Source organism: Macaca fascicularis, chromosome 10 (genome assembly GCF_037993035.2).
Source record: "Macaca fascicularis isolate 582-1 chromosome 10, T2T-MFA8v1.1".
NCBI classification, from domain to species: Eukaryota; Metazoa; Chordata; class Mammalia; order Primates; family Cercopithecidae; genus Macaca; species Macaca fascicularis.
Genome location: NC_088384.1, coordinates 11,740,566 through 11,764,868, shown reverse-complemented (window position 1 = coordinate 11,764,868; position 24,303 = coordinate 11,740,566). Strand labels below are relative to the sequence as shown.

At 39.4% G+C, this 24,303-nt stretch overlaps 1 protein-coding gene across 1 annotated transcript in view; it reads right to left on the bottom strand.

Moving 5' to 3' along the window:
• ENTHD1 (ENTH domain containing 1) overlaps positions 1 to 18,936 on the bottom strand; it is a 148,635-nt gene extending 129,699 nt beyond the window's left edge. The window contains exons 1-2 of the mRNA XM_005567206.4: positions 18,871 to 18,936; positions 12,042 to 12,545 (exon numbers count right to left, since the gene is read on the bottom strand). Of these exons, the coding sequence (XP_005567263.1) occupies positions 12,042 to 12,390 (349 nt within the window). The 5' untranslated portion in view covers positions 12,391 to 12,545; positions 18,871 to 18,936. The remainder of the gene's footprint in view (positions 1 to 12,041; positions 12,546 to 18,870) is intronic.
• Positions 18,937 to 24,303: the final 5,367 nt, after the last annotated feature.

Here is a 24,303-nt window from a genome sequence, read left to right as displayed (position 1 = left end):
GAATTCAAGATGAGATTTGGGTGGGGACACAGTCAAACTATATCACCATAAAAGAAAACCATAGATTGAACTTCATCAAAATTACCAACTTAAAACTTTTTTTACCCCATGTTCTCCTACAAATAGATCTTGAGAGCTTGTTTGGAGGTCCTAAAAAGGGAGTGCAGCTACTCCTATACCCTCAACCAAAGAAAAATCCTCTTCTATCCTCTTTGACCAAGAATCCAATTTCAGGAGAGACACACATAGAGTGGTGAGGGAGGAAAAGGACTCCTGCCTAGCCAGCCAGATTGCCCTCACATCCAGAACGACAAACTTCTACTCATCCTAAGACAATATTAGAAAATGGAAAAGACAAGCTACAGAATTTTTGTAGCCTGTAGGATGGCAGAAAATATCTATAATATGTCTATCTGACAAAGAACTCATATCCAAAATATATAAAAATTCCTAGAAATTAATAATAAAAAGATAAAATGTTAAAAATAGGCAAAATATTTGAGCAGACAATACTTGAACAGGCAAAAGATGTCCTCATGGGCAAAAATCATATGAAAAGGCACTTAACAACTTTTCAGGGAGATGCAAATTAAAACCAAATTGAAACATTATACTCCCATCAAAATGGCTAAATGGAAAATAATAACATTCCTAAGTGTTCATAAGGATGTGAACAACGAATTCTCATATATTAACAGTGAAATCACTTAAGAAAACTTTAGTTTCTAGTCATATTTTATGGTTTCTACAACCCGGAAATTCCACTCCTCAGGATATACCAAAGAGAACCGAATGCATATCGCACAAGAATGTTCATAAGAGTTTTATTCACAATAACTTAAAGCTATAAGCATCCCAAATATTATCCATCAACAATAGATGGATAAACTGTGGTATGCACATATAATGGAATACAACTCAGCAATAAAAAGAAATTATATTCTGATATATACAACAATATGGATTACTCTCAGAAACATTATGTTTAGAGAAGCCAGAAACTGAAGAACACATACGACATGCTTCCATTTACATAAATTTTAAGAAAAAATGCAACAAATCTATACAGTTAAAGAAATTCAAAAACTAGTTGCCTCTGGAGAGGAGGGAAAGCAGGGATGAAGGAACTGGATGAGGTGATGAAAATGTTCTTTATCGTGCTATGGGTGATGGTTCCACCCATCAAAATCCATCCACCTGTACACTTAAGATTTATGTATTTCATAATATGTAAATTATATTTCAATAAAGTAGTTAGCATAAAACTATTTTAAAACGTAATTTGTAGTGAAGAAAGGGAAATTTTTGTATCAGTCAACTCTGACATTTCTATTTTTTATCTTTCTAAAAAAAGTCAATTGCTTTAAATTTGCTAAAGGAATAAAAATATCAAGGTATTAATCATTCATTCATCAAGTATGTATTGAGTGATCCTACCCCAAGGCAAGGTACTAAGTGCTAGGAACACTGTTCTTGCCTTTGAAAACTTCAGAGTTTTGCAAGGGATAAAGACGTGTACATAAATGGACTGTGACAGAGGCATACAGACACTGTAGGCATAAAAGAGAGAATGTTAGACTACCTGCGAATGTTAACGAGATTCAGGACGATCACCTGGGAACCTGGAATCACCTGTGGTAACTACGGTGCCCACTCTTGTGAGGTTGAGCCTAAATTGGAATGGGCCTTCACCTAAGATAAAAGAGACTGACCCAGCCTTGCCAACTATTTCTAGCTGTTTACCCAAGACCTTCAAATTAGTTAGACTTAATGAAGGATTTTTAAAGTCACCATAAAGAGTACATGGTGTATGCTTCTTGTACCATCCTTCACCTAAATAACTTAGAAACGGATAAAAAAGGATAAACCTGACTTCTGATCCAAAATGTAAAAACTTGGAGTTGCCACTCCATTCTAACAAGTAAAAACCTGAACATACAGAAAAATCAACAACTCTTCTTGGACCCATCAGAGAGGTGTAGTCACAGGGCAAACCACTGAGCCCCACATTGAGACTGACAGGCGAATACAGTACAGAGAATCGTGGCTTGCTGGAGCAGAAACCTCCAAGGAAAAAAGTGCTGAGGTCGGGAAGCCTGAACTATAACTGAGAGATCAAACCTCCAGGGGAAGTCTTCAGGCCTCCCCCACTTTTGTTTTACCTCAAGGAGCTGGACCATGTTCTCGCAGTAAATACTGGAGAAAAATCCCCTGGTGCTTCTAGCAGGGCGAGGGAAAAAGGAACCATTCAGAATTTTCCAGAGCATTCTGTTCTTAACAAGTTCTGCCCTTAGGAGAAGCTAGTTAACCAAAGCCTAACCTGATGGGATGTTATCAGAGCCTAACTGATCTAGAAGATCAGTAAGCCTAACTTACTGCCACATCACTAAAAGCTTGTTTACCTGAGATCCTCTTATTGTACCTCATGCCCAGCTATCAAGAAAAAATTACAAGACATACTAAAAGGCAAAAATCGCAGTTTGAGGAGACAGAACAAGCAACAAAACCAGGTGCAGATAGGGCCAATATATTAGAATTATTAGACTAGGAATTTAAAATAACTATGATTAAGATGTAAGGGCTCTAACGGATAATGTGGACAGCACGCAGCATAGATGAGCAATGTAAGCACAGAGATAGAAATTCTAAGAAAGAATCAAAAAGAAATGCTAGCAATCAAAAATATTGTAACAGAAATGAAGAATGCCTTTGGTAGGCTTTCTGGGAGATTGGACACAGTTGAGGAAAGAATCTTTGAGCTGGAGGATATCTCAATAGAAACCACTAAAACTGAAAAGCGATGAGAAAAGCTGAATGACAACAACAAGAAATAACAAGAACAGAACATCCAAGAACTATGGGACAACTATAAAAGGTGTAACATATGTGTAGTGGAAATTAACAAAGAACTATGGGACAACTATAAAAGGTGTAACATATGTGTAGTGGAAATTAACAAAGAACTATGGGACAACTATAAAAGGTGTAACATATGTGTAATGGAAATTAACAAAGGAGAGAGACACAGGAACAGGAGAAATATTTGAAACAACAGTCACTGATAATTTCCCCAAATTAATGTTATACACTAACCACAGATCAAGGAAGCTCAGAGAACATTAAGCAGGATAAATGGAAATATTTTTTTCAAAAAAAAATACTCCTGAAAGAAACCAGAGGAAAAAAACACCTTACGTATACAGGAACAAAGATAAGAATTACATTCAACTTCTCAGAAACCAAAACTAAGAAAGTGAAGGAGAAATAAAGACTTTTTTAGTCAAACAAAAATTGAGGGAATTTGTTGCCGGTAACCTACCTTGCAAAAAATGTTCAAAGAAATTCTTTAGAGAAACGGAAAATGATAAAGTTCAGAAACTCAGATCTGCATAAAGAAATGAACTGCATCAGAAAAGAAATAAGTGAAAATAAAAACTTTCTTATTATTTATTAATAAAACAATAACAGCAACAATGTGATTATACATGCTTACACATATGCTTATGTATAAGCAAAATAAGTAACAGCAATGATACAAGGGATGGGAAGAAGAAATCAGAATTATTTTATTATTATAAGGTACTAGCACTACCCATGAGGCAGTATAGTGTTATTCATTAAAATTAAACTTTCTGATATGCAAAAGACATGGTTAAGAAAATGAAAAGATGAGACACAGACTGGGAGAAAATATTTGCAAAAAAAAAAAAAAATGAGACGAAGGAGTGTTATCTGAAATATACACAGAATTCTTAAAACTCAACAATAAAAACAAAGAACCTGACTTAAGAATGGGCCTAAAACCTTAACATACACCTCATTAAAGAAGATATACAGGCTGGGCGCAGTGGCTCACACCTGTAATCCCAGCACTTTGGGAGGCCAAGACAGGTGGAACATGAGGTCAAGAGATCAAGACCATCCTGGCTAAGACAGTGAAACCCCATCTCTACTAAAAAGTTCAAAAAAATTAGCTGGGCGTAGGGTGCCTGTAGTCCCAGCTACTTGGGAAGCTGAGGCAGGAGAATGGCATGAACCCGGGAGGCGGAGCTTGCAGTGAGCCAACATCACGCCACTGCACTCCAGCCTGGGCAACAGAGCGAGACTCCATCTCAAAAAAAAAAAAAAAAAAAAAAAAAACACATATACAGATGGCAAGTAAGCATATGAAAGATCCTCCACATCATACGTCATTAGGGACATGCACACTAAAATAACAATAAGAGATACTATATACATACCTATTAGGATGACCAAAATTCAGAACACTGACAACACCAAGTGCTGGTAAAGACGTAAAGCATCAGGAACTCTCATTATTGCTGGTGAGAATGCAAAATGGGGCTGCCACTTTAAAAGACAGTTTGGCAGTTTCTTATAAAACTAAACACTCTTGCCATACAATTGAGTACATCAGGTTCCTTGGTATTTACTCAAAGGAGTTGAAAATTATTGTCCACATAAAAAACTTCATACAGTTGTTTATTTGTAATTGCCAAAACTTGGAAGCAATCAAGGTGACATTCAGTAGCTGAATGGATAAATATACTGTGATTCATCCCGACAATGGGCTACTATTAAGTGCTAAAAGGAAATGAGGCTGGGCGCAATGGCTCATGCCTATAATACCAACACTTCGGGAAGCCAAGGTAGGAGGATTGCTTGAGGCCACAAGTTCAAGACCAGCCTGGGCAATATAGTGAGACTTTGTCTCCACAAAAAATTTTAAAATGAGCTGGGCGTGGTGGTGTGCACCTACAGTCCCAGCTACTCTGGAAGCTGATTCTCCTCTGAGAGGGTCGCTTAAGCCCAGGAGTTCAAGGCTTCAGTGACCTCTGATAATGCCACTGCACTCCAGCCCAGTGACAGAAGCCTACTTGAAAGGGTACATGTTGAATGATTCCAACTAAATGACATTTTAGAAAAGGAAAAATTATGGAGACAGTAAAAAGATCAATGGTTGCAGGAGCTGAAGGAGGGAAGAAAAAACAGGCAGAGCACAGAAAAATTTTAGGGCAGTGAAACTACTCTGCGTGATATTATAATGATGAGTACATGTAATTGTACATTTGTCCAAACCTATAAAATGTACAACACCAAGAGTACACCTTAAAGTAAGCTATGGACTTTGGGTGAAAATGATATGTAACTATATATTCATCGACGGTAGCAAATGTACCACTTTGGTTGAGGATGTTTATGATGGGGGAGGCTATGCATGTACAGAGGAAGAAGGTATTTGGGAACACAGTATTTTCCTCTCAATCTTGCTGTGAATCTGAAACTGCTCTAAAAAAACAAAGTATATTTTTAAAAAACTTTTTAATAAAAAGGCTAAATTTCTGAATTCTTGTCCCAGGATAGTGATCAGAATTAGTTCAGTCTCAGCCCCTTCCATCCTGCTGTATGTAATTGGTTAAATGTTTGGTCAAAGCTGGAAACATGACACATGCTGACAGGATGGAGTAAAGGAGTGAACAGAATGATCAGGATGAGGATAGCATTCTTAATTCTTTCATTCAACAATATACTGTAGTTGTTGAGAACATGTATTCTGGAACCAAAATGCTTAGATTGCAATCTTGTCTCTACCACTAACTAGCTGTGTGAAGAGTTATTCAACCTCTTTGCAGCTTGGTTTCCTCATCAGCAAAAAGGAGCCAATAACATTTCCCATCTCAAAGGGCTGTTGTGAAGATTAAATGAATTCATGCATGCCAAGTGTTGAGAATACCACTTGTTACAAAGTGTAGTAAACATGCTTGCTAATAAAAGAGCCCAAAAGTTAGCAAATACAGAATAAATTTATTTTTAAACACTACGTTAGTTACATTTCAAACAATATGCTCAATATGTCCTTCTATAGCCTCGACAGTGTTTCCTGTGAAGTACCTTTAACTTTAAAGCAATGTATCCAGCTGGTGATTCTTTTAGAACTACAGTAAGTACAATACAGAATGTCACCAAAGTCTGGAAACACATGGAAAATCATGAATTAATTTTTTCAGATTAACAATTAGACTCACTGCTTAAATTCAGAGATATATCGCCTGAAAAGTTGTCTAGAGATTAAAGAAAAATGTGTTGAGAAATGATTTGAAAAAGTCACTTACTATTCTCTGATGTTTCCCAATTTTTCCTATTTGTTTTCCCAATGTTTTTCCTACTAGTATAACTATTATTAATTACTGTGCATGTACCATGTGACAGGCACTGCTGAAGATACTGGAGATAGGGCAAGGACGAAGCGGACATAAAAGGTAAAATGTCCCTGCCGTCGTGAAATGCACACTTTAGTAGGGATAGACAATAAACGCATCCTAAAATAGAATATACACCATGTCAGATGAGAAGTGCTATGGGGAAAAATGAAACAGAAGGTGGCCAGGGCATGTCAGTGCAACGAGGAGGCCGGGCTGTTTTTTATAACTAGGGTAGAATTAGAAGACCTCTAGTAAGACTTTCTGAGAAAGCCATGCAGGTTTCTGGACAACAGCATTCCAGGGAAAGGGAACAGCAAGTGTAAAGACCAAATAAGAGAGCCAAGAAAGCCTTTTTTTCTATAATATCTTCTTTTGTCTTCATCTGTCTTGATAACCTGTAACTACGGCAGGCTCCAGATATAGATTACTTGGACCAAATAATTTCTCTTTCATTCACTTCTCAGTACAGACTTGACACTGCCTTCTTTCTTCTCCGAGTCAACAAAATCATTTTTATCTAGCAGTTTTTCTTTCTTGTTTTTTTATATGACTTCCATTTGATAAAAATTTACTGTCTACTCTGTGCAGGCCTGACGGTGAAAGGATGATTAACATATGGTACATGCCCTTACAATCTAGTTAAAATGAGACATATAAAATCAATAAAATATACCATAAAAAGCACTGCTTTGATATTATGAATAAAGTACTGCAGCAATTAATTCCGCCCAATTAGGGAAAGAGTAGTTGGGGATAGAGGGAAAAAGGATTCTGAGCTAGGATTTGGAGATTAAGTAGGAGTTCAAAACATGGACAGTGATAAAAGAATATTTCAAGGGGAAAGACAAATCTTAAGTATAAGCACAGAAATGTGTAAGGAAACAATATACTAGGAATGACTGTTAATGCAATGTGCCACATTGAGGACTAGGGAAGTAAGAGCAGAAAAGTAGATTGGAAACATGTTAAGGGGCCTGACTTTATCCTGAGAGCCAGTGGTTTGCAAACTATTTTGACTGTATACCCCAGCAGTAACAAATTGTTATGCAAGTATATATCCTCAATGAATGCACATTTATTTAAGTATGAGTGAAATTATGGCAACAGCTACTCTTCTAGTATATCACATTCATTAGAAAACACACAAAGAGGGCTGGGCACGGTGGCTCACACCTGTAATCCCAGCACTTTGGGAGGCTGAGGCGGGTGAATCACTAGGTCAGGAGTTCAAGACCAGCCTGCCCAAGATGGTGAAACCCTGTCTCTACTAAAAATACAAAAATTAGCAGGGCATGGTAGCAGGTGCCTGTAGTCCCAGCTACTCGGGAGGCTGAGGCAGGAGAATCACTTGAACCTGGGGGGCAGAGGTTGCAGTGAGCCGAGATAGCACCACTGCACTCCAGCCTGGGTGACAGAGTGAGACTCCATCTCAAAGAAAAAAAAAAGAAAAAATACACAAAAAGAAATACGTAAAAGATAGTATTTTCCCCAATGGAATCTTTTTCATTAATTTGTATTAGTGAATAATGTGTACAATGTTATCAATTAATTGCTAATGTACCTTCCATAATCAACAAATGAATGCACTATGCTTCTGTTGACATTTCAGTTCTAACTTGCATTTTTCTTGCTCTCTTGGTGGTAATAAATTATCAAGAGTATTCATAAAGTCTAGCATGGTGTACTTGTACTTGCTTTGGTGCTAAGATCAACTGTTAGGGAATCTGAAAGATCTTTATGATAGTCAACTTAAACACATCCATGTATACCTTATCTTATACATATAAAAGGTACAAATGCATAAAAAGACAACTTTCTTTCATGATAAAAACACTCAACAACTAGGAATAGAAGAGAACTTCCTCACCCTGATAAAGAACATCTATGAAAAAACCCATAGCTAACATACTTGATGACAGGAAGCTTTCCTCCAAAGAGCAGGAACAAGACGGGATGTCTGCTCTCAACACTTCTTTCTAGCCAAGGAATCTAGATTGGAGAGGAAGAAGTGAAACTATTTGTACATGACGGGATCTAGTAGACAGATCAACATACAAAAATCAGTTAATCAGGTGTATTTCTGTACACCAGCCATGAACAATCTGAAAATGAAATTAAGAAGACAATTCCAGCCTGAGTCCCAGCTACTCCAGAGGCTGAGGCAGGAGAATGGTGTGAACCCGGGAGGCGGAGCTTGCAGTAAGCCAAGATGGTGCCACCGCACTCCAGCATGGGCAACAGAGCGAGACTCCACCTCAAAAAAAAAAAAAAAAAAATTCCATTTACTGGAGCTTTAAAAAGACTAAAATGCTTAGAAATAACTTTCAGAAATGCAAGAACTTCTGAAATTAACTGGAAAATAATCTTTAAAATGAAAAAAACTTAAGAAATGCAAGACTTGTACACCAAAACCTACACAGCACTATTGAAAGAAGTGAAAAAAATCTAAATAAAAAGAAAGACATCCTGTGTACAAAGATTGGAGAAATTAGTATTGTTAAAATGACAATATACCCCAAATTGATCTACAGATTCAATGTAAGCCCATCAAAATTCCAGCCAAATTCTAGCCATCTTTTTTTTTTTTTTTTTTTTTTTCCTGAGACAGGGTCTCACTCTGTTGCCCAGGCTGGAGTGCAGTGGTGTGATCTTGGCTCATTGCAACCTTCACCTCCTAGGTTCAAGCAATTCTCATGCCTCAGCCTCCAGGTAGCTGGGATTACAAGTGTGTGCCACCATACCTGGCTAATTTTTGGCACTTTTAGTAAAGATGGGGTTTCACCATGTTGGCCAGGCTGGTCTTGACCTCCTGGCCTCAAGTGATCTGACTGCCTCCACCTCCCAAAATGCTGGGATTATAGGTGTGAGTCACCACACCTGGCCCTAGCCATCTTTTTAACAGAAATTCATAAGCTGGTGTTAAACTTCAAATGAAAATGCAAGAGACTCAGAATAGAAAAAATAAATAAATAAATAAATAAAAAAGCTTATAAAAGAACAATGTTGGAGAACTCACACTCCTTAATTTCAAAACTTACTACAAAGCTACTGTAATCAAAACAGTATGGTACTGGCATAAGGCCTGACATATAGATCAATGAAATAACTGGGAGTACAGAAATAAGCCCATACATCTTATTTGGTTGATTGATTTTTGCGAGGATGCCAATATAACTCAATAGGGAAAAAATGGTCTTTTCGATAAATGGTAGCAGTGCATCTTCATGAAAAAGAATGAAGTTAAACTTCACAGCACATACACAAATTAATTCAAAAAGGACCCAGGACCTGAATGTACAAGCTAAAACTATAAATCTCTTAGAAAAGATAGGTATAAATCTTCATGATCCTGGATTAGACAATGGAGCCCATAGTTTCTTATATATGACCCCTAAAGCACAAGTAACCAAGGGAAAAAATTATACATTGCACTTCAAACTTTAAAAATTTTGTGCATCAAAAGACACCTCCAACAAAATTAAAGGAATCTATAGAATCAGAGAAGATACTTGCATATCACTTCTCTGATAAGGGTCTTGTATCCAGAATATATAAAGAACTTTTAATACTCAAAAAGTTGTCTTAAAAAGTTAATAATTGGCAAAGGATTTGAATAGACGTTACACCAGAGAAGACATAGAAATTGCCAACAACGACATGAAAAGATGTTCAACATCATTAGTCTTTAGGGAAATGTAAATCAAAACCACAGTGAGATACCACTTCACAACCAGTAGGATAGCTATAATCAACAACAACAAAAAAGGATAATAACAAGTGCTGGCAAGAATACAGAAAAACTGGGACATTTTTAAACTGCCAGTGGAGATGTAAAATGGATACAGCCACTATGGAAAAATTTAGCAACTCCTCAAAAAGCTAAACACTGAATTACCATATGATCAAACAATTCCACTCCTAAGTATACACCCAAATAAACTGAAAGCCAGAACTTGAATTGATACTTACACTCCCATGTTCAGTGGAACACTATTCACAATAGCTAAAAGAAACAACCCAAGAGTCTATCAACAGATGAGTAAATTTTTAAAATGCGTAATGTACATACAATAGAATATTATTCAGACATAAAAGGAATAAAGTTCTGATACATCCTACAACATGACAACCCTGAGGACATTATAGTAACTGAAATAAGTCAGACACAAAAGAACAAATACTGTATGATTCCACTTACATGAGATACCTAGAACAGGAAAATTTAGAGAGACAGATAGGGCCTTGGTGGAATGGGAATGGGGAGCTATTGCTTAATGGTTATGGGGTTTCTGTTTGGGGTGATGAAAGAGTTTTACCAAGAGTGGTGATGGCTGCACAACATTGTGAATGTAATTAATGCAACTGAATTGTATACTTACAAAGGCAAATTTTATGTTATAGTTATAATTTTGAAAAATTATACTGTAATATACCAAAATCCACATAACTGTACACCTTAAATGGGTGAATTGCATGGCATGTGAACTATATCTCAATAAAGTTTTTTTTTTTTTAAAGAAGAAAAAACGAAACTCTCAAGCTATGAAAGGACATGGAGGAATCTTAAATGCATATTGCCAAGTGAAAGAAACCAGTCTGAAAAAGCTACATACTTTAAGATTCCAACTCTATGACATCTGAAAAGGCAAAACTATAGAGATGATAAAAAGACCAGTGGTTGCCAGGGATTCAAGGGGAGAGGAAAAGGATGAAAAGGTGGAGCACAGGACATATGTACTCTGTATGATAGTGGAATGGTGGACACATGACACCATGCATTTTTCAAAACCCATAGAACTGTAGAACACAAAGAGTAAATCCTAATGTAAGATATGAACTTTCGTTAACAATAATGTATCAGTATTTGCTTATAAATTGTGACAAATGGACCACACTAATGCAAGATGTTATTAGGAGAAATTGTGTCTGAGTGGGGAAGGGTAAATGGGAACTCTGCGTAACTTTCTGCATAATTTTTCTGTAAACCTAAAGCTGCCCTTAAAAAAAGGTCTATTTTTAAAATGCATGCTCCCCAGAGAGAATGCTCTGAATTTTATCCTCTTCTCATGATTCATAAAACTATTCACTTTAAACACAAATTATAATTTTACAGTAGCAGAAGAGGAAGCGCTGAGCCTTTTGCCACTGTAGAATATCAGGCACTACTGAATCATCTCAGGATCCTATCCTTTCCCTACTGCACCTCCTCTTCCGCCCCCGAAAGAATTATTTTATGATCTAAATTTTTGTATTCATTTAACTGCTTCCATCTAGATAGTCTTTGAAGATTCCAGCCTGTGGAAATATTTCCTTAATTTATGACTAAATTCCAGTTTAATTATAATTATGAATTATAGTGACATTATTACACCAAATTGCCGTGCCTCCTGTTTTATTCACTTTATTCATTTTCTATGAGGTATCATTTTATCAGAAACCTAAGTGTGTTCGCTTTTTTTTTCCTTTTGAAAAAAGTATTGTTCTCTAAGGCACTGAAGACTCAATACAGAGGATTAAATTGGAAACTATAACTGTCCCAGAGGAAAGATAGCTAGTACATTTAAGTACAACTCTTCCCCACCTCCTGATAGAAAATGATCCCCCAAACCTCCTAATCTTTATTGGCACATGCTATAGACTTTTGTTTTAAACTTTAGAGATCGGGGTCTTGCTATGTTGCCCAGGCTGGAGTACAGTGGCTATTCACAGGTGCAATCTTTCCTCATTACAGCATCAAATGCCTGGGCTCATGTGATCCTCCCACCTCAGCCTCCCAAGCACCAGGATTGCAGGTGCACACTACCATACCCAGCTTATATAAACTTCTTTAACCATTACCTTGGTCTTTTCCAGCTTCATCTATGTGCTGAAAATCTTTTAGTGTTTGAAGGTTACAGAACCCCTCTCTGCAATGCTGAACAACTTTCTTTGATCCATTCTTGATGAGATAATCCATTAGCGTAAGGGATTTATACACGTGGCGCCAGTTCTTCCCATGGTCATTGAGTCTGTGCCATAACATATTCATAATCTCTGAGAGAGAAATTGTGTTGAAAGTCAAGTCACTGATATCTAGCATCAGAGAACTAGAGGGACCCCAAGGGTCATTAGAAGTTGCTTCCCTGACTTTTATTTCAGCATCTGAGTAATTTTTCACAAAGTTTTTCACTTGTCTCCTGAACGCCATAAGTAATACAAGTTCCAAGGTGAGATGGAGGATGAAAGCAATGGAATAACAGTTTATGTCACTGGTTTATAAAACTCTTGACAGGTAATTGGTCCCCAGTGCTGCTGCTCCCAAATACAAATAATTAATCTCTATGTTGATAAAGTATCAATTTCCTGCAAGGAAAGCACAAAAAAAAAATTAAAATTAAACTTTTTTTTAAGTCTATAGAAGACTAAATCAGTCTGCAAATCTAGGTTTTGTTTCCAAATCAGCCCCTCACTTACAGCAGCCAGAATCGAGGGTACCATATAACTGTTCCTAGGATAGGTATGGGAAAATCCCTCATGAGAAATTGGCCTATATTATTTAAAGAAATACAGGTTGTCTTTCTAGTCATAGAAGTTTCTGCAGAAAATATCATCCAACCTCTTTGGCCAGAAATATAATAGCTACAAAGCATTACATGGACAGTAGACAAGTCAACATTTTAAAAAACAGAACTTGCACTCTGACATTTCTTTTTCTTTCTTTTTTTTTTTTCAGAGACAGGGTATTGCCCTGTTTCCCAGGCCGAAGTACAGTGGTGCAATCATAGCTCACTGCAGCCTCAAACTCCTAGGTTCATGCAATTCTCTGGCCTTAGCCTCCCAAGGTGTGTGCCTTGCCGTGTTTTTTGTTTGTTTGTTTTTTTGTTTTTTTTTTGAGACGGAGTCTCCCTGTGTTGCCCAGGCTGGAGTGCAGTGACGGGATCTTTGCTCACTGCAACCTCTGCCTCCTGGGTTCAAGCAATTCTCCTGCCTCAGGCTCCTGAGCAGCTGGGATTACAAGTGCACGCCACCACACCTGGCTAATTTTTGTATTTTTAGTACAGACGGGGTTTCACCATGTTGGTCAGGCTGGTCTCAAACTCCTGACCTTGTGATCCTTCCGCCTCAGCCTCCCAAACTGCTGGGATTACAGCCATGAGCCACTGCGCCCAGCCTGCCTGGCTAATTTTTAAATATTTTGTAGAGATGGGGGTCTCCATATGTTGCACAGGCTGGTCAAAAATTTCTGGCCTCAAGTGATCCTCCCACTTCAGCCTCATGAAATGCTAGGATTTCAGGCATCTCTTAAGATATATTGTCATGTATAAAAGCATTATGTTCTGAGAATAACTAAAATGGGGGTAAAATTGAGTCTTAGAATCACCCACTGACCCTATGACTGTATTGTTTTTAGAACTACAAGCCTGAGAATCAGATCTAAATACAATCTGCTTGCCTGCTAAACCTAAAAGAAAGGAGGATCAACTATGAAGACAAACAGCTGCACATCAGTGGACTCCACAGCTAACTCATGGTACCCTAAAACCTCTATTGTAGTCCAGATAAGCCTGGTAAATTAGAGGGAAAGGTTAAATTACTTTATTTGTTCACCTTTGGAAAAAGAATGAGTTTAGGATTAAACAGTGTCAATAGTAAGACTCAAATAATACAAGGATTTCTCTAAATCCTGCAGTGATCAGCCTGTGTCTATCAGGTCTCAAAACAAGGACACACAGAGAGGCCCATATACTGAAACTTACAAAGGATATGCAGCCCCCAAACTCTACACAATGCTTGTGAATGATCAGTTCAGTTTATAGGAAACCATTCCCTTTCTCGTTTTCATTATTTTGTATTAAGGAGGGTCAGTTAGTTTGCAATTTCCCTAGTGATTCACCACTGCCGGCTGCCAAGACGGTGTATCAAATTGATTTCGAGCCCTGACGAACATCCAGATCCAACGAAACCTAGAAGATCTATAATCGGATTTTACTAGAGAAACTGCACACATACAAAAGAAAAAAATGTTAAAATCCATAACAAATGTGTTCACTGCTTTTAGTTTTGCTTCCCTTGACCACCTCAGATAACTAGCTCAGGCTTGATTAATTTCTGTATGTGTATTAAAGGAAGATACACATTTTTAGAAGCATCCTAAATAAACTATCACTTCTTTTTTAAAAAAATAAGAGATGATAACCTCTTTTTGGTAAAAATACAACACACTGTTAACTAAGCGAGACAGAAAATGTACCTGTATAAGTGGTTGGGTGTGGTGGCTCACGCCTATAATCCTAGCACTTTGGGAGGCCGCTGCGGGCAGATCACCCGAGCTCAGGAGTTCAACACCAGCCTGGGCAACATGGTGAAACCCTATCTCTACTAAAAACACAAAAAATTAGCTGGGCTTGGTGGGCACACACCTGTAATCCCAGCTACTTGGGAGGCTGAGGCATGAGAATCATTTGAACCTGGGAGGCAGAGGTTGCAGTGAGCTGAGATTACGCCACTGCACTATAACCTGGGAGATAGAGTGAGACTCTCTCTCAAAAATAAATAAATAAATAAATAAGAAAATGTATTAAATATCTGTTTAATTAAGATTTCTCGGCCGGGCATGATGGCTCACGCCTGTAATCCCAGCACTTTAGGAGGCGGAGGTGGGTGGATCACGAGGTCAGGAGATCTAGACTATCCTGGCTAACACAGTGAAACCCCGTCTCTACTAAAAATACAAAAAATTAGCCAGGCATGGTGGTGGGCACCTGTAGTCCTAGCTACTCGGGAGGCTGAGGCAGGAGAATGGTGTGAATCCAGGAGGCGGAGCTTGCAGTGAGCCGAGACTGTGCCACTGCACTCCAGCCTGGGCGACAGAGCGAGACTCCGTCTCAAAAAAAAAGAGAAAAAGATTTCTCAGAAAGACACTATCATTAACCCTAGGAAGAAAAAGAGAGGTTGTATTTCTACAACTTTCTGATTTTCTCTTTTTTGTACTTCAAACACAATCATTTTTATTTGACTCCTTCCTGCAGTGAAAACCTGATTTATACTATTTCAGTAAGCTATTAAAATTTTCAATCATGAGGGTTTTCTTTATCTATTGTCCTTTTTTTCCCTCTACCAAACTCACTCAAGGCAGAGATGCACTATGACATTGGCTTAGAGCAACACATATTGATCTGTTTCTTCACGAGTCTATTTTCTTTTAAAGCCTTGTTAGAATCACAACTTGCTGGAATTGAACAACAAATGTTAAATTTTTTTTCTTTTTTGGATAGCTACCTATCTATATTTTGGAAGGACAATCGTAATTTTTAGGTTTTTCTACATTCTCTAACCTGTATTTTAAACTTTTAAAAACCGTTTTCTTAAATGAATTTTTTAACCCAGAAAAATATCAAAATAATAGCCTTCTAATCCAATAGAGTAGTTTAAAATGAATTTACATGACATCATTTCAGAAATAAATACAACCCCAACCATTAGAAAAATCACAAGGAAAAAAAGTCTAGAGAAGTGAATTCATATCACTTACTAATGTACAATGACTTGAACTTTACCTTGTGATATGAACACAGAATATTTAAGACACCATTCTACTACTGCTATCTTTTCAGACTGTCAAGGAGCTCAATTAATTGGTGTTAGTTGTAAATTATATGTTGGTTTATTGTGTTTTAGACATCTGACTATATGAAAATGCTGTTTACACATACCATCAAATAACTGTGAGACTGTTATCACTATAGTGATGTGACAAAATTAGTGCCCAAGAGGGTAAATTTCCACATTTGAATGTTGGTTGTCTGGCTACCCAACTCGCTATAATATTTAGAAATAGAGGGAAGAAGTTAGGTATTTCATGTCACAGATCTGAGAGGTCTTCACCGACCACACTAACTACTTAGGTCTCCCCAGCACCTGGTTAATTTCCTTCATTGCACTTATAACAATCTGTACTGACCTATTTGTTATTTGCTCAGTGCCTTTCTTCACCACCAAACTAGAAGCTCCCTGGGGCAGGGACCCTGACTGTCTTATTTACCACTGTAATCCTATCCCTAACAGCTAATTAGCAACAGTAGGTACTCAAGAAACATGTGTTGTGCAAATGACACAATGATTGATTGACACAATGCCTTGGGATAAACCTGCACTGATTCTATAGCTTTATAATTACAATCACTTTTTTTTTTTTTTTTTTTTTTTTTGAGATAAAGCCTCACTATGTACCCCAGGCTGCTTGCAAACTCCTGGGTTCAAGCAGTCCTCCTGCCTCAGCCTCCCAAGTAGCTGGGACTACAGTTGCATACCACCAAGTCTAACTAATTAAAAAAAAAAAAAAAATTTTTTTTTTTTTGAGATGGGGTCTTGCTGTGTCACCCAGGCTGGAGTGAAGTGGCACGATCTTGGCTCATTGCAACCTCCGCCTCCCAGGTTCAAGCAATTCTCCTGCCTCAGCCTCCCAAGTAGCTGGGACTATAGCCACGAGCCACCAAGCCCAGCTAATTTTTCGTAATTTTAGTAGAGACGGGGTTTCACCATATTGTCCAGGGTGGTCTCGAACTCCCAACCTCAAGTGATCCGCCCGCCTCAGTCTCCCAAAGTGCTGGGATTATAGGCGTGAGCCACCGTGCTTGGCCTTAAAAAAATATTTTTTTTAGACACGGGTTCTTACTAGCTGCCCAGATGGTTACAAACTCCTATAAAGCATGGCATTTAAAAAATAAAACCTAGCTCTTGTAATTGTCAAGTAAAATTCTATAGTTTTGAGCAAATATTTTCAAATCATCAACAAATATTTCTTGAGTACCTACCATTTGTATGGCTTTGTGGAGAAACATAAAACATGAACCTCACACTAAAACTTACCATTCAGTTAAGGAGCTTTCCTCCTAAATAATTCCCAGCAAAACAAATGATTACATTGAAAAGGTCTTTCAGTGTTCTTTTTAGATCTGCCCACTTTCATAATGCTGTTTCCTTCTCCCCATTTCATCTGAATCCTAACAGGAAATGATTTATCAGGTGGCATTAAACTATCAGTCCACGATCGTTTATCCAAATCCTTTGAGGCCAGATGAGTTGTGGAAATTCTCTTTTGGGTGCGGTGAGGGGGTGGAATTTTCAAGAATAGTGCCATATCTATACCATATATTACATGATACCCACAGTAAGGTGTGGGGCTGCTCTGAACAATTAAACACATTAACATGTCTGCAATAAAAACATGTAAATATTTGGAATAAAGACTACAAATGGGCTGGGTACGGTGGCTCACGCCTGTAATCCCAGCACTTTGGGAGGCCGAGGCAGGTGGATCACGAGGTCAGGAGATTGAGACCATCCTGGCTAACAAGGTGAAACCCCGTCTCTACTAAAAATACAAAAAATTAGCCGGGCGTGGTGGCGGGCGCCTGTAGTCCCAGCTACTCGGGAGGCTGAGGCGGGAGAATGGCGTGAACCTGGGAGGCGGAGCTTGCAGTGAGCCGAGATCACACCACTGCACTCCAGCCTGGGCGACAGAGCAAGACTCCGTCTCAAAAAAAAAAAAAAAAAAAAAAGACTACAATGGCCTCAGGCCAAGTTTTACCACCAAATGAGTTGGAGGGAAAATTGGTTTCCAAAAATTTTTTGATTTCAGGATTGAGAATAAGGAACAGAGGAGCTAAACTGACTTTATCCAAATACTTGGGACAATAATGACAATAGCATCTAAGAGGCTGAGTGCCCGGAGCCATCTCTGAAAAGATGCATTTAAGGTGGAACTATGAGGAAAGAACAGCTCTTGTGTTTGTACAGGTTCTGCCTATAGACATGAGTTTGACTCGGAAGGAAATGAGCTCCGGTCAAGAACGCTACGGGAGAATGGTTATAGAGACTACCACGCCATTAGGAGGTGTTACTGTTTTGATGAAAAGAATACTGTCAGAGGCAGAAAGTCTAATCTTTTTGAGCCCCAAGTGTGTGTTCATTAATTTATTCAACTAATAATCTTCCAGAGTTTACTATGTGGCAGGCTCCATTCTAGGCAATGGAGAATGAGGTGCACAAGACACACCTCACCCCCTGGAGTAAACAGCTACTCTTCGCTGAACGCTCACACGCCTCCTCTCTCTCCTTTAATTAGGATTCAAAGCCATGATCTGAGGTCCTGCGTTGCCATTTCCTAAGACTTAACAACTTCCCTGAGTCTCGGTACCCTCATCCGCAACACAAAGAATAATCGCCAGACAGGGCCGTGGGGGAGGAATAAATGAGATGCTTTGGAAAGAATTTTGAAAATGGCGGGTGGAGGCTGAGCAAGAATCAACTTTCTGTGGGCAGGGCCTTTCCTCGGCATCCTTGTCTTCATTCATCCAACCCCCATTTCAGATGATGGCTGTGTACCAGATGAGCCAGGTGTTGGGCGCTCGGTCACACAGAGAATCAGACCAGCAATTACCCTCGGAGAACCGGCAATGCACTGCGGAGGGGAAGGCTGGACCTCAGGGAAGCTCCTAGAAGGCGGGAGGGACGTGATGGCGTCACGCCACAGGGATTTCGCCTCCTGCGGATGGTAACCGCCTCGTCGCCCTCCCGCCCCAATCTGGACTCCGACGGTGCCGGCAGGAAACGGGAGGTGGGATGGCAGCCGATGTTTCCAGACCCGCCTTGAGTCCCATCACCACTCCCAAGCAGAGGCTGTTACCTGAGAGGAAAGCCGGCCGCTGCCCAGGGGCCAAACCTCCTCGCCCCAGGATATTCCACCTACTCCAGCCAGGCCCAAGGCCCAGGCCGGTCCTCACTTCCGCTTCCTCACTTCCTGCCCTGGTGCAGTTCCTCTCAGGGCCTCAAGCAAGGTGGTCGCAAAAACCGGAGCTAAAGGGTACCAAGGGGAATGAAGGTAAATGTCTTCGTTTCACAGTCTGCCGGGCTATGACACTGCCCTAATCCTTCTTTCAAGAAATGAATGTTTGCAAGTGTGTTAATACTGTCATTTTAACTGACTAGAAATACCACCAGCACGTGATTGCCACCTCAAAGGACAGAGAATGTAATAGTAGTCTATGAAGAGCAGTGTGTGATGGGCAATGATGGGGTAGCTCCAATGACATGGCTTCAGGTGCCACTGACGGATAGTTGTTGATGTATTCAACTGATTTTCCGTGAGCACCCGCTTTGTGCCAGACGGTAAGGACTCGGAGATAAAAAGCAGCCCTCTGCTGGATACGTTTACAGGCTAGTGGAGGTGACAGGCACCGTCACAGAAGATTGTGACAAGATATGTATGGCATAATAAGAGAGAAGAGAGCATCTAATTCTGCCACTGAGTATTTAAGGGCAGGTTTCACAGAAGAGTTTACATCTGAATTGAATCTTAAAGGTTGACAGGGAGTTCACTGGATAGACAAAGTAGAGGAGGACATAAGAGGCAAAGGACACATCATGTGTAAAGGCATGAAAGCTGAGCCAGCCTATTATCTTGGGAAAACTACATATACTGTAGTTACTACAGCTGTCACGAAGGCTATTAGTGGAGCAGTAGAGGAAGGTTAAATAACAGAAGGAAGTCGGATCATGAAGAACCTTATCCATACTACAAGGTAATTTTATCCGGTAGGCATTGAAAAATGTAATTGAACCCGTATGTTTGAATGGAATATTGACTAGGATAAGGGGAAAAGACAGAGGATAACAAAATGCTTAGTAGACAAAAGCAACATTTGTTTCTATCTCCTACTATTTCAATCATAATTATAATGATAGTAGCCCATATTACTGATACTGACGTGTAGATAGGTGAATCCGATATAAAATGATAGGAGGTATGAAAGAAGTTGGTGAGTTTGGAATATTATTTGGCTGGCTATAATATAGAGTAATGGGGTGGGAGCCAGAGGGAAATCGAAAAGGTGACCTGGAAAACATTGTTCAGAGCCTTGAATGCTATGTTGAGGTATTTGGACTTTATAAAATAGTGGGGGACAAACTACAAGTATTTTATACATTGAGCTATATTTTATGAAGTTTTTTTATATGCATAGCTTATGTAAATCTCAAAGGAATGCTGAGAAGTAGGCATTATTATCCCATTGTACAGGTGAGAAAGCTGAGTTTGTGGAATATGCATACATTCTACATTATTGAGCATCTGCTAGGTGCCAAGCACTACGCTGAACTGTGAAACTAAAAGGAAATTATAGTTTAATACTCTAAAGGAGGAAGCAGGAATAAATCGGCAGTTGTAAGTAGTTGCCATAATAAAGGCAGACAGTGTTATGGGAGTGAAAGGGGGACTTGTCTAAATCTGCGTAGTCAGGGAAGGCTTCCTGGAGGAGGTAAGCTTAAACTGAGTTTGGAAAAACAAATAGATTACAATAATTGCCCAGAGATATTTAACTAGAAGCAGTTTACCTGAAACTTGAACCCAAATCTCCTGTCTAGCTCTTTCCCCTACTCTAAGGACCAATCTTTGGTCCTTGATTTTAAGCTCTATCGGCAATTCAGACACAAGTCTACTTGTTATATTTGGAGAGGGTCAGAGATTCCAATTTTTTTGTTTTTAAATTCATTCATTTTCTCCTATTAAAATAAATCTGTGTATGTGCTCAAAAAAATAGATTGGAAGCAGAGGAACTGGAAGAAGAACAGAATGTTCTAATAGTTCAGGCAATAAGTGATGAAAGCCATAACTAAGGCAGAAGTCATGGGCACAGTGTGAATCTCCACTCTGCTCCCTCTCCTCTTACACATATAGTTTTACATATAATGTTAAAGGATAGAAGTTATGGGACCGGGCTCCAAATATATGTGGCAATGAGGGAAAAGGAGGAGTCTACAGGGACTAAGTTTCTTTTTGGAGTGACCATGTAAATGACTGTTGCTGTTCACCAAGATGAACATGATCTGAGGGGCCAGTTGGCAGGAAAGATGGGGAATTCTGCTTTGTACAGTTTGAATCTGAGGAGCCTTGGGAGCAACAAGTGAAGATGTTCAGGGGACAGTTGAATAGAGATCTCTGAAAGAAGAGGGTTTGGGCCTAGGTTCATAGACTTAAGAGTAGTCAGCATATAGAAGGTGATTGAAGAGGCAGGTGGGAAGTAGGAGACAGGGTAAGATTAAAGACTGAAGTCCCAGTAAACAGTGGGGGAGTTGGTTAGGCTTGGCAAAAGTGTCAAGTGTTACCAACTTAGTGGAATTAACCCTGTTCAAGTGACATTATGTAAGGGGTCCTTCTTATCTGCTTTCCTCCATTTGGGGGCACAATTTAGTTGCAATACTATAACATCCACTAAATACAAATATTGCTCTAAGGTAGCTTGATTGGTTTTTTCCTTTAATTTTTTGAACTTGGGATTCTACAAAAGTGAACACAGTTTGCTTCACCTGGCTTCCAGGACACCATTTCTCCTTCTCATCTCCTTGTCTCATCCCTTCTCAATTCTATGACCTCTCAACTTTGAAAGAGCCCATTCTCTAACCTCTTGTCTTCTCTATCTATATTTACTCCACAGGTAGTGTTATTCAGTTGCAAAGCGGTAAATACTCTTTGATTCTGACAACTCTCAAGGTTTTCTCTTCAGCCTCTCCTGACCTCCAAACTCATGTATCTAACTACCTTGACCTCTGCACTGGAATGTCTCATGGGCATCTCAGTTCAGTAAGTCCAAAATCAAACTCTTGGTCTTGCCTTCCAAACCTGCTCTCCCATGGTCTCTCCTGTCAGTAAATGACACATCCTTGCTTCAAGGGTCTCAGGCCATGAACCTGGGAGTCACCTTAACTCCTCTCTTTGTCTCTCACAGCTCTCATGATATCCACGAGCTTACCTTTGAAATACAAGGTGGCTACCCAGTCTAGATAATAAATGATTTATTGATGCTATATTCTAATACAAGATACAATAACGTTATCTATGTTTCTAGACTTTACAATCACCCTGTATATTCAAAATCCAACCACTTCCCACCACTTACATCATCCTGTTCTAAGCCACAACCATCTCTGGTCTCTGGTCTGGACTATGACAGTAGCCTCCTTTTTTTTTTTTTTTTCCAGACAGAATTTTGCTCTTGTTGCCCAGGCTGGAGTGCAGTGGCGTGATCTCCACTCACCACAACCCCCACCTCCCGGGTTCAAGCGATTCTCCTGCCTCAGCTCCCCGAGTAGCTGGGATTACAGGCATGTGCCACCATGCCCGGCTAGTTTTGTATTTTTAGTAGAGACGGGGTTTCTCCATGTTGGTCAGGATGGTCTCAAACTCCCGACCTCAAGTAATCCTCCTGCTTTGGCCTTCCAAAGTGCTGGGATTACAGGCATGAGCCACCACACCCGGCCAACAATAGCCTCCCAACTGGTCTCTCTTCTTCTGTTCTTGCTCCCTTGCAATCTAATTTCAACACGACAGCCAAAGCCACCCTTTTAAAACTTAAAACCCAAGTCAGATCATATTACTCCCCAGTTCAAAATCTTCCATTGGCTTCCATCTCACTCAGAGTAAAATCCAAAGGCCTCGCCATGGCCAGCAAGGCCCTACATGTTCTGTTGTCTCTCTGATCCCCATCCCAACTCCTCTCCACCTCACTCACTGTGTTAAACATGCCTCCACCTGAAGTCTTTGCACCTGCTAGTCCCTATACCTGCAAAAGCTATTTCCCTAGATATCCATCCGGGAAGTACTGGCTTCTTCACTTGGTTCTGGACTTTGCTCAAATGTCCTTTGATTTCCCAACATAAAATCACAACCCCTGTCTCAGCCCCACTCTCTACGGCTCTTGCGTCATTTTATTTTTCTCCCTAACAGTATGACCATCTGATGTACCTGCTGTTTCTCCCTTTACCAGAATGTAAGATCCAGGAGGGCAGAGATTATGTTTTGTTCACTGGTGCTTTTCCAGAACCTAGAAGAAGCTTAACACAGAATAGGTGCTCAAACTTTCTCTATTGAATGAATGAAAAGAGAATGTCTGAATTCATACTATTGAATAAGAAGTACACATTTTACCATAAAGTTAAATTAAGCATAATTATGGACAAGAAGTTCAGATATTGGTCAGGCACTGTGGCCACGCCTGTAATCCCAGCACTTTGGGAGGCCAAGGCAGGTGGATCACTTGAGGTCAGGAGTTCGAGACCAGCCTAACCAACATGGTGAAATCTCAGCTGTACAAAAAAATACACAGATCAGCTGGGTGTGGTGGCGGGTGCTTGCAATCCCAGCTACTTCGGAGGCTGAGGCAGGAGAATCATTTGAACTCAGGAGGTGGTGGTTGCAGTGAGCCGAGATCACACCACTGCACTCTAGTGTGGGTGACTGAGTGAGACTCAGTCTCCAAAACACAAAACAAAAAAACAAACAACAACAACAACAAAAAAACCCCCCAGAAGTTCAGATATAGACAAATGATCCCTCTAAAGGAATTGATTAAAAAAAAAATTAAAAATTAAAGTATGGTTTGAAAAAGAAACTTCTCCACTGTGGCTAAGTCCAGATTTCACATGTTACTGTAGCCTCCTCATCTTGCTGCTGTTTTTCTGAGTGTATCATGATAGTGAGTACTGAAATGCTGGCATTCTCATATTAGGGTCTTTATTCTTAAGATCTGCCTTTGCTCTCATTCAGTTAAAGAGCGATTATGAAATAAACCACTCAAGTGGCCTTGCTTCTCTCCCACTATGTGCTACATAACATGTCTGTCAATCAGTACTTACTACCAAAATAACTTGCCTTTGAGATTTTTCTGTTCTGCAATCTGTCCCATGATTGTAAGGGGAAGGATTATATTCTGCTCCCTGGGGAGTAGTGCCCGGTGCAAAATTAGCTTCTTCATTGGGGTACAAGCTGAAAACACCATAATAGTTTCCGTGAAATACCATTCAGCATTTTCCCTTCGCTCCCACTCCCCAACCATAGAATTTTAGGGACTCCTTTAACCATTTCAAAACCATTGACTTGGGAGCTATCGAAGACTAAGGACTGTAGCCAGAGGATTTCAGCATTTAAAAACTTGGCAATAGAGCTGTTCAATGTAATGATCCAAGAAGGTCCTTAGGAGGCTGAAGAATTCTGAGGCCAAGGTTGAGATGTTATTATTTTTAAAGTAGCAAGATGTTGTTATTTTTTATATTTTATCTTTATAAT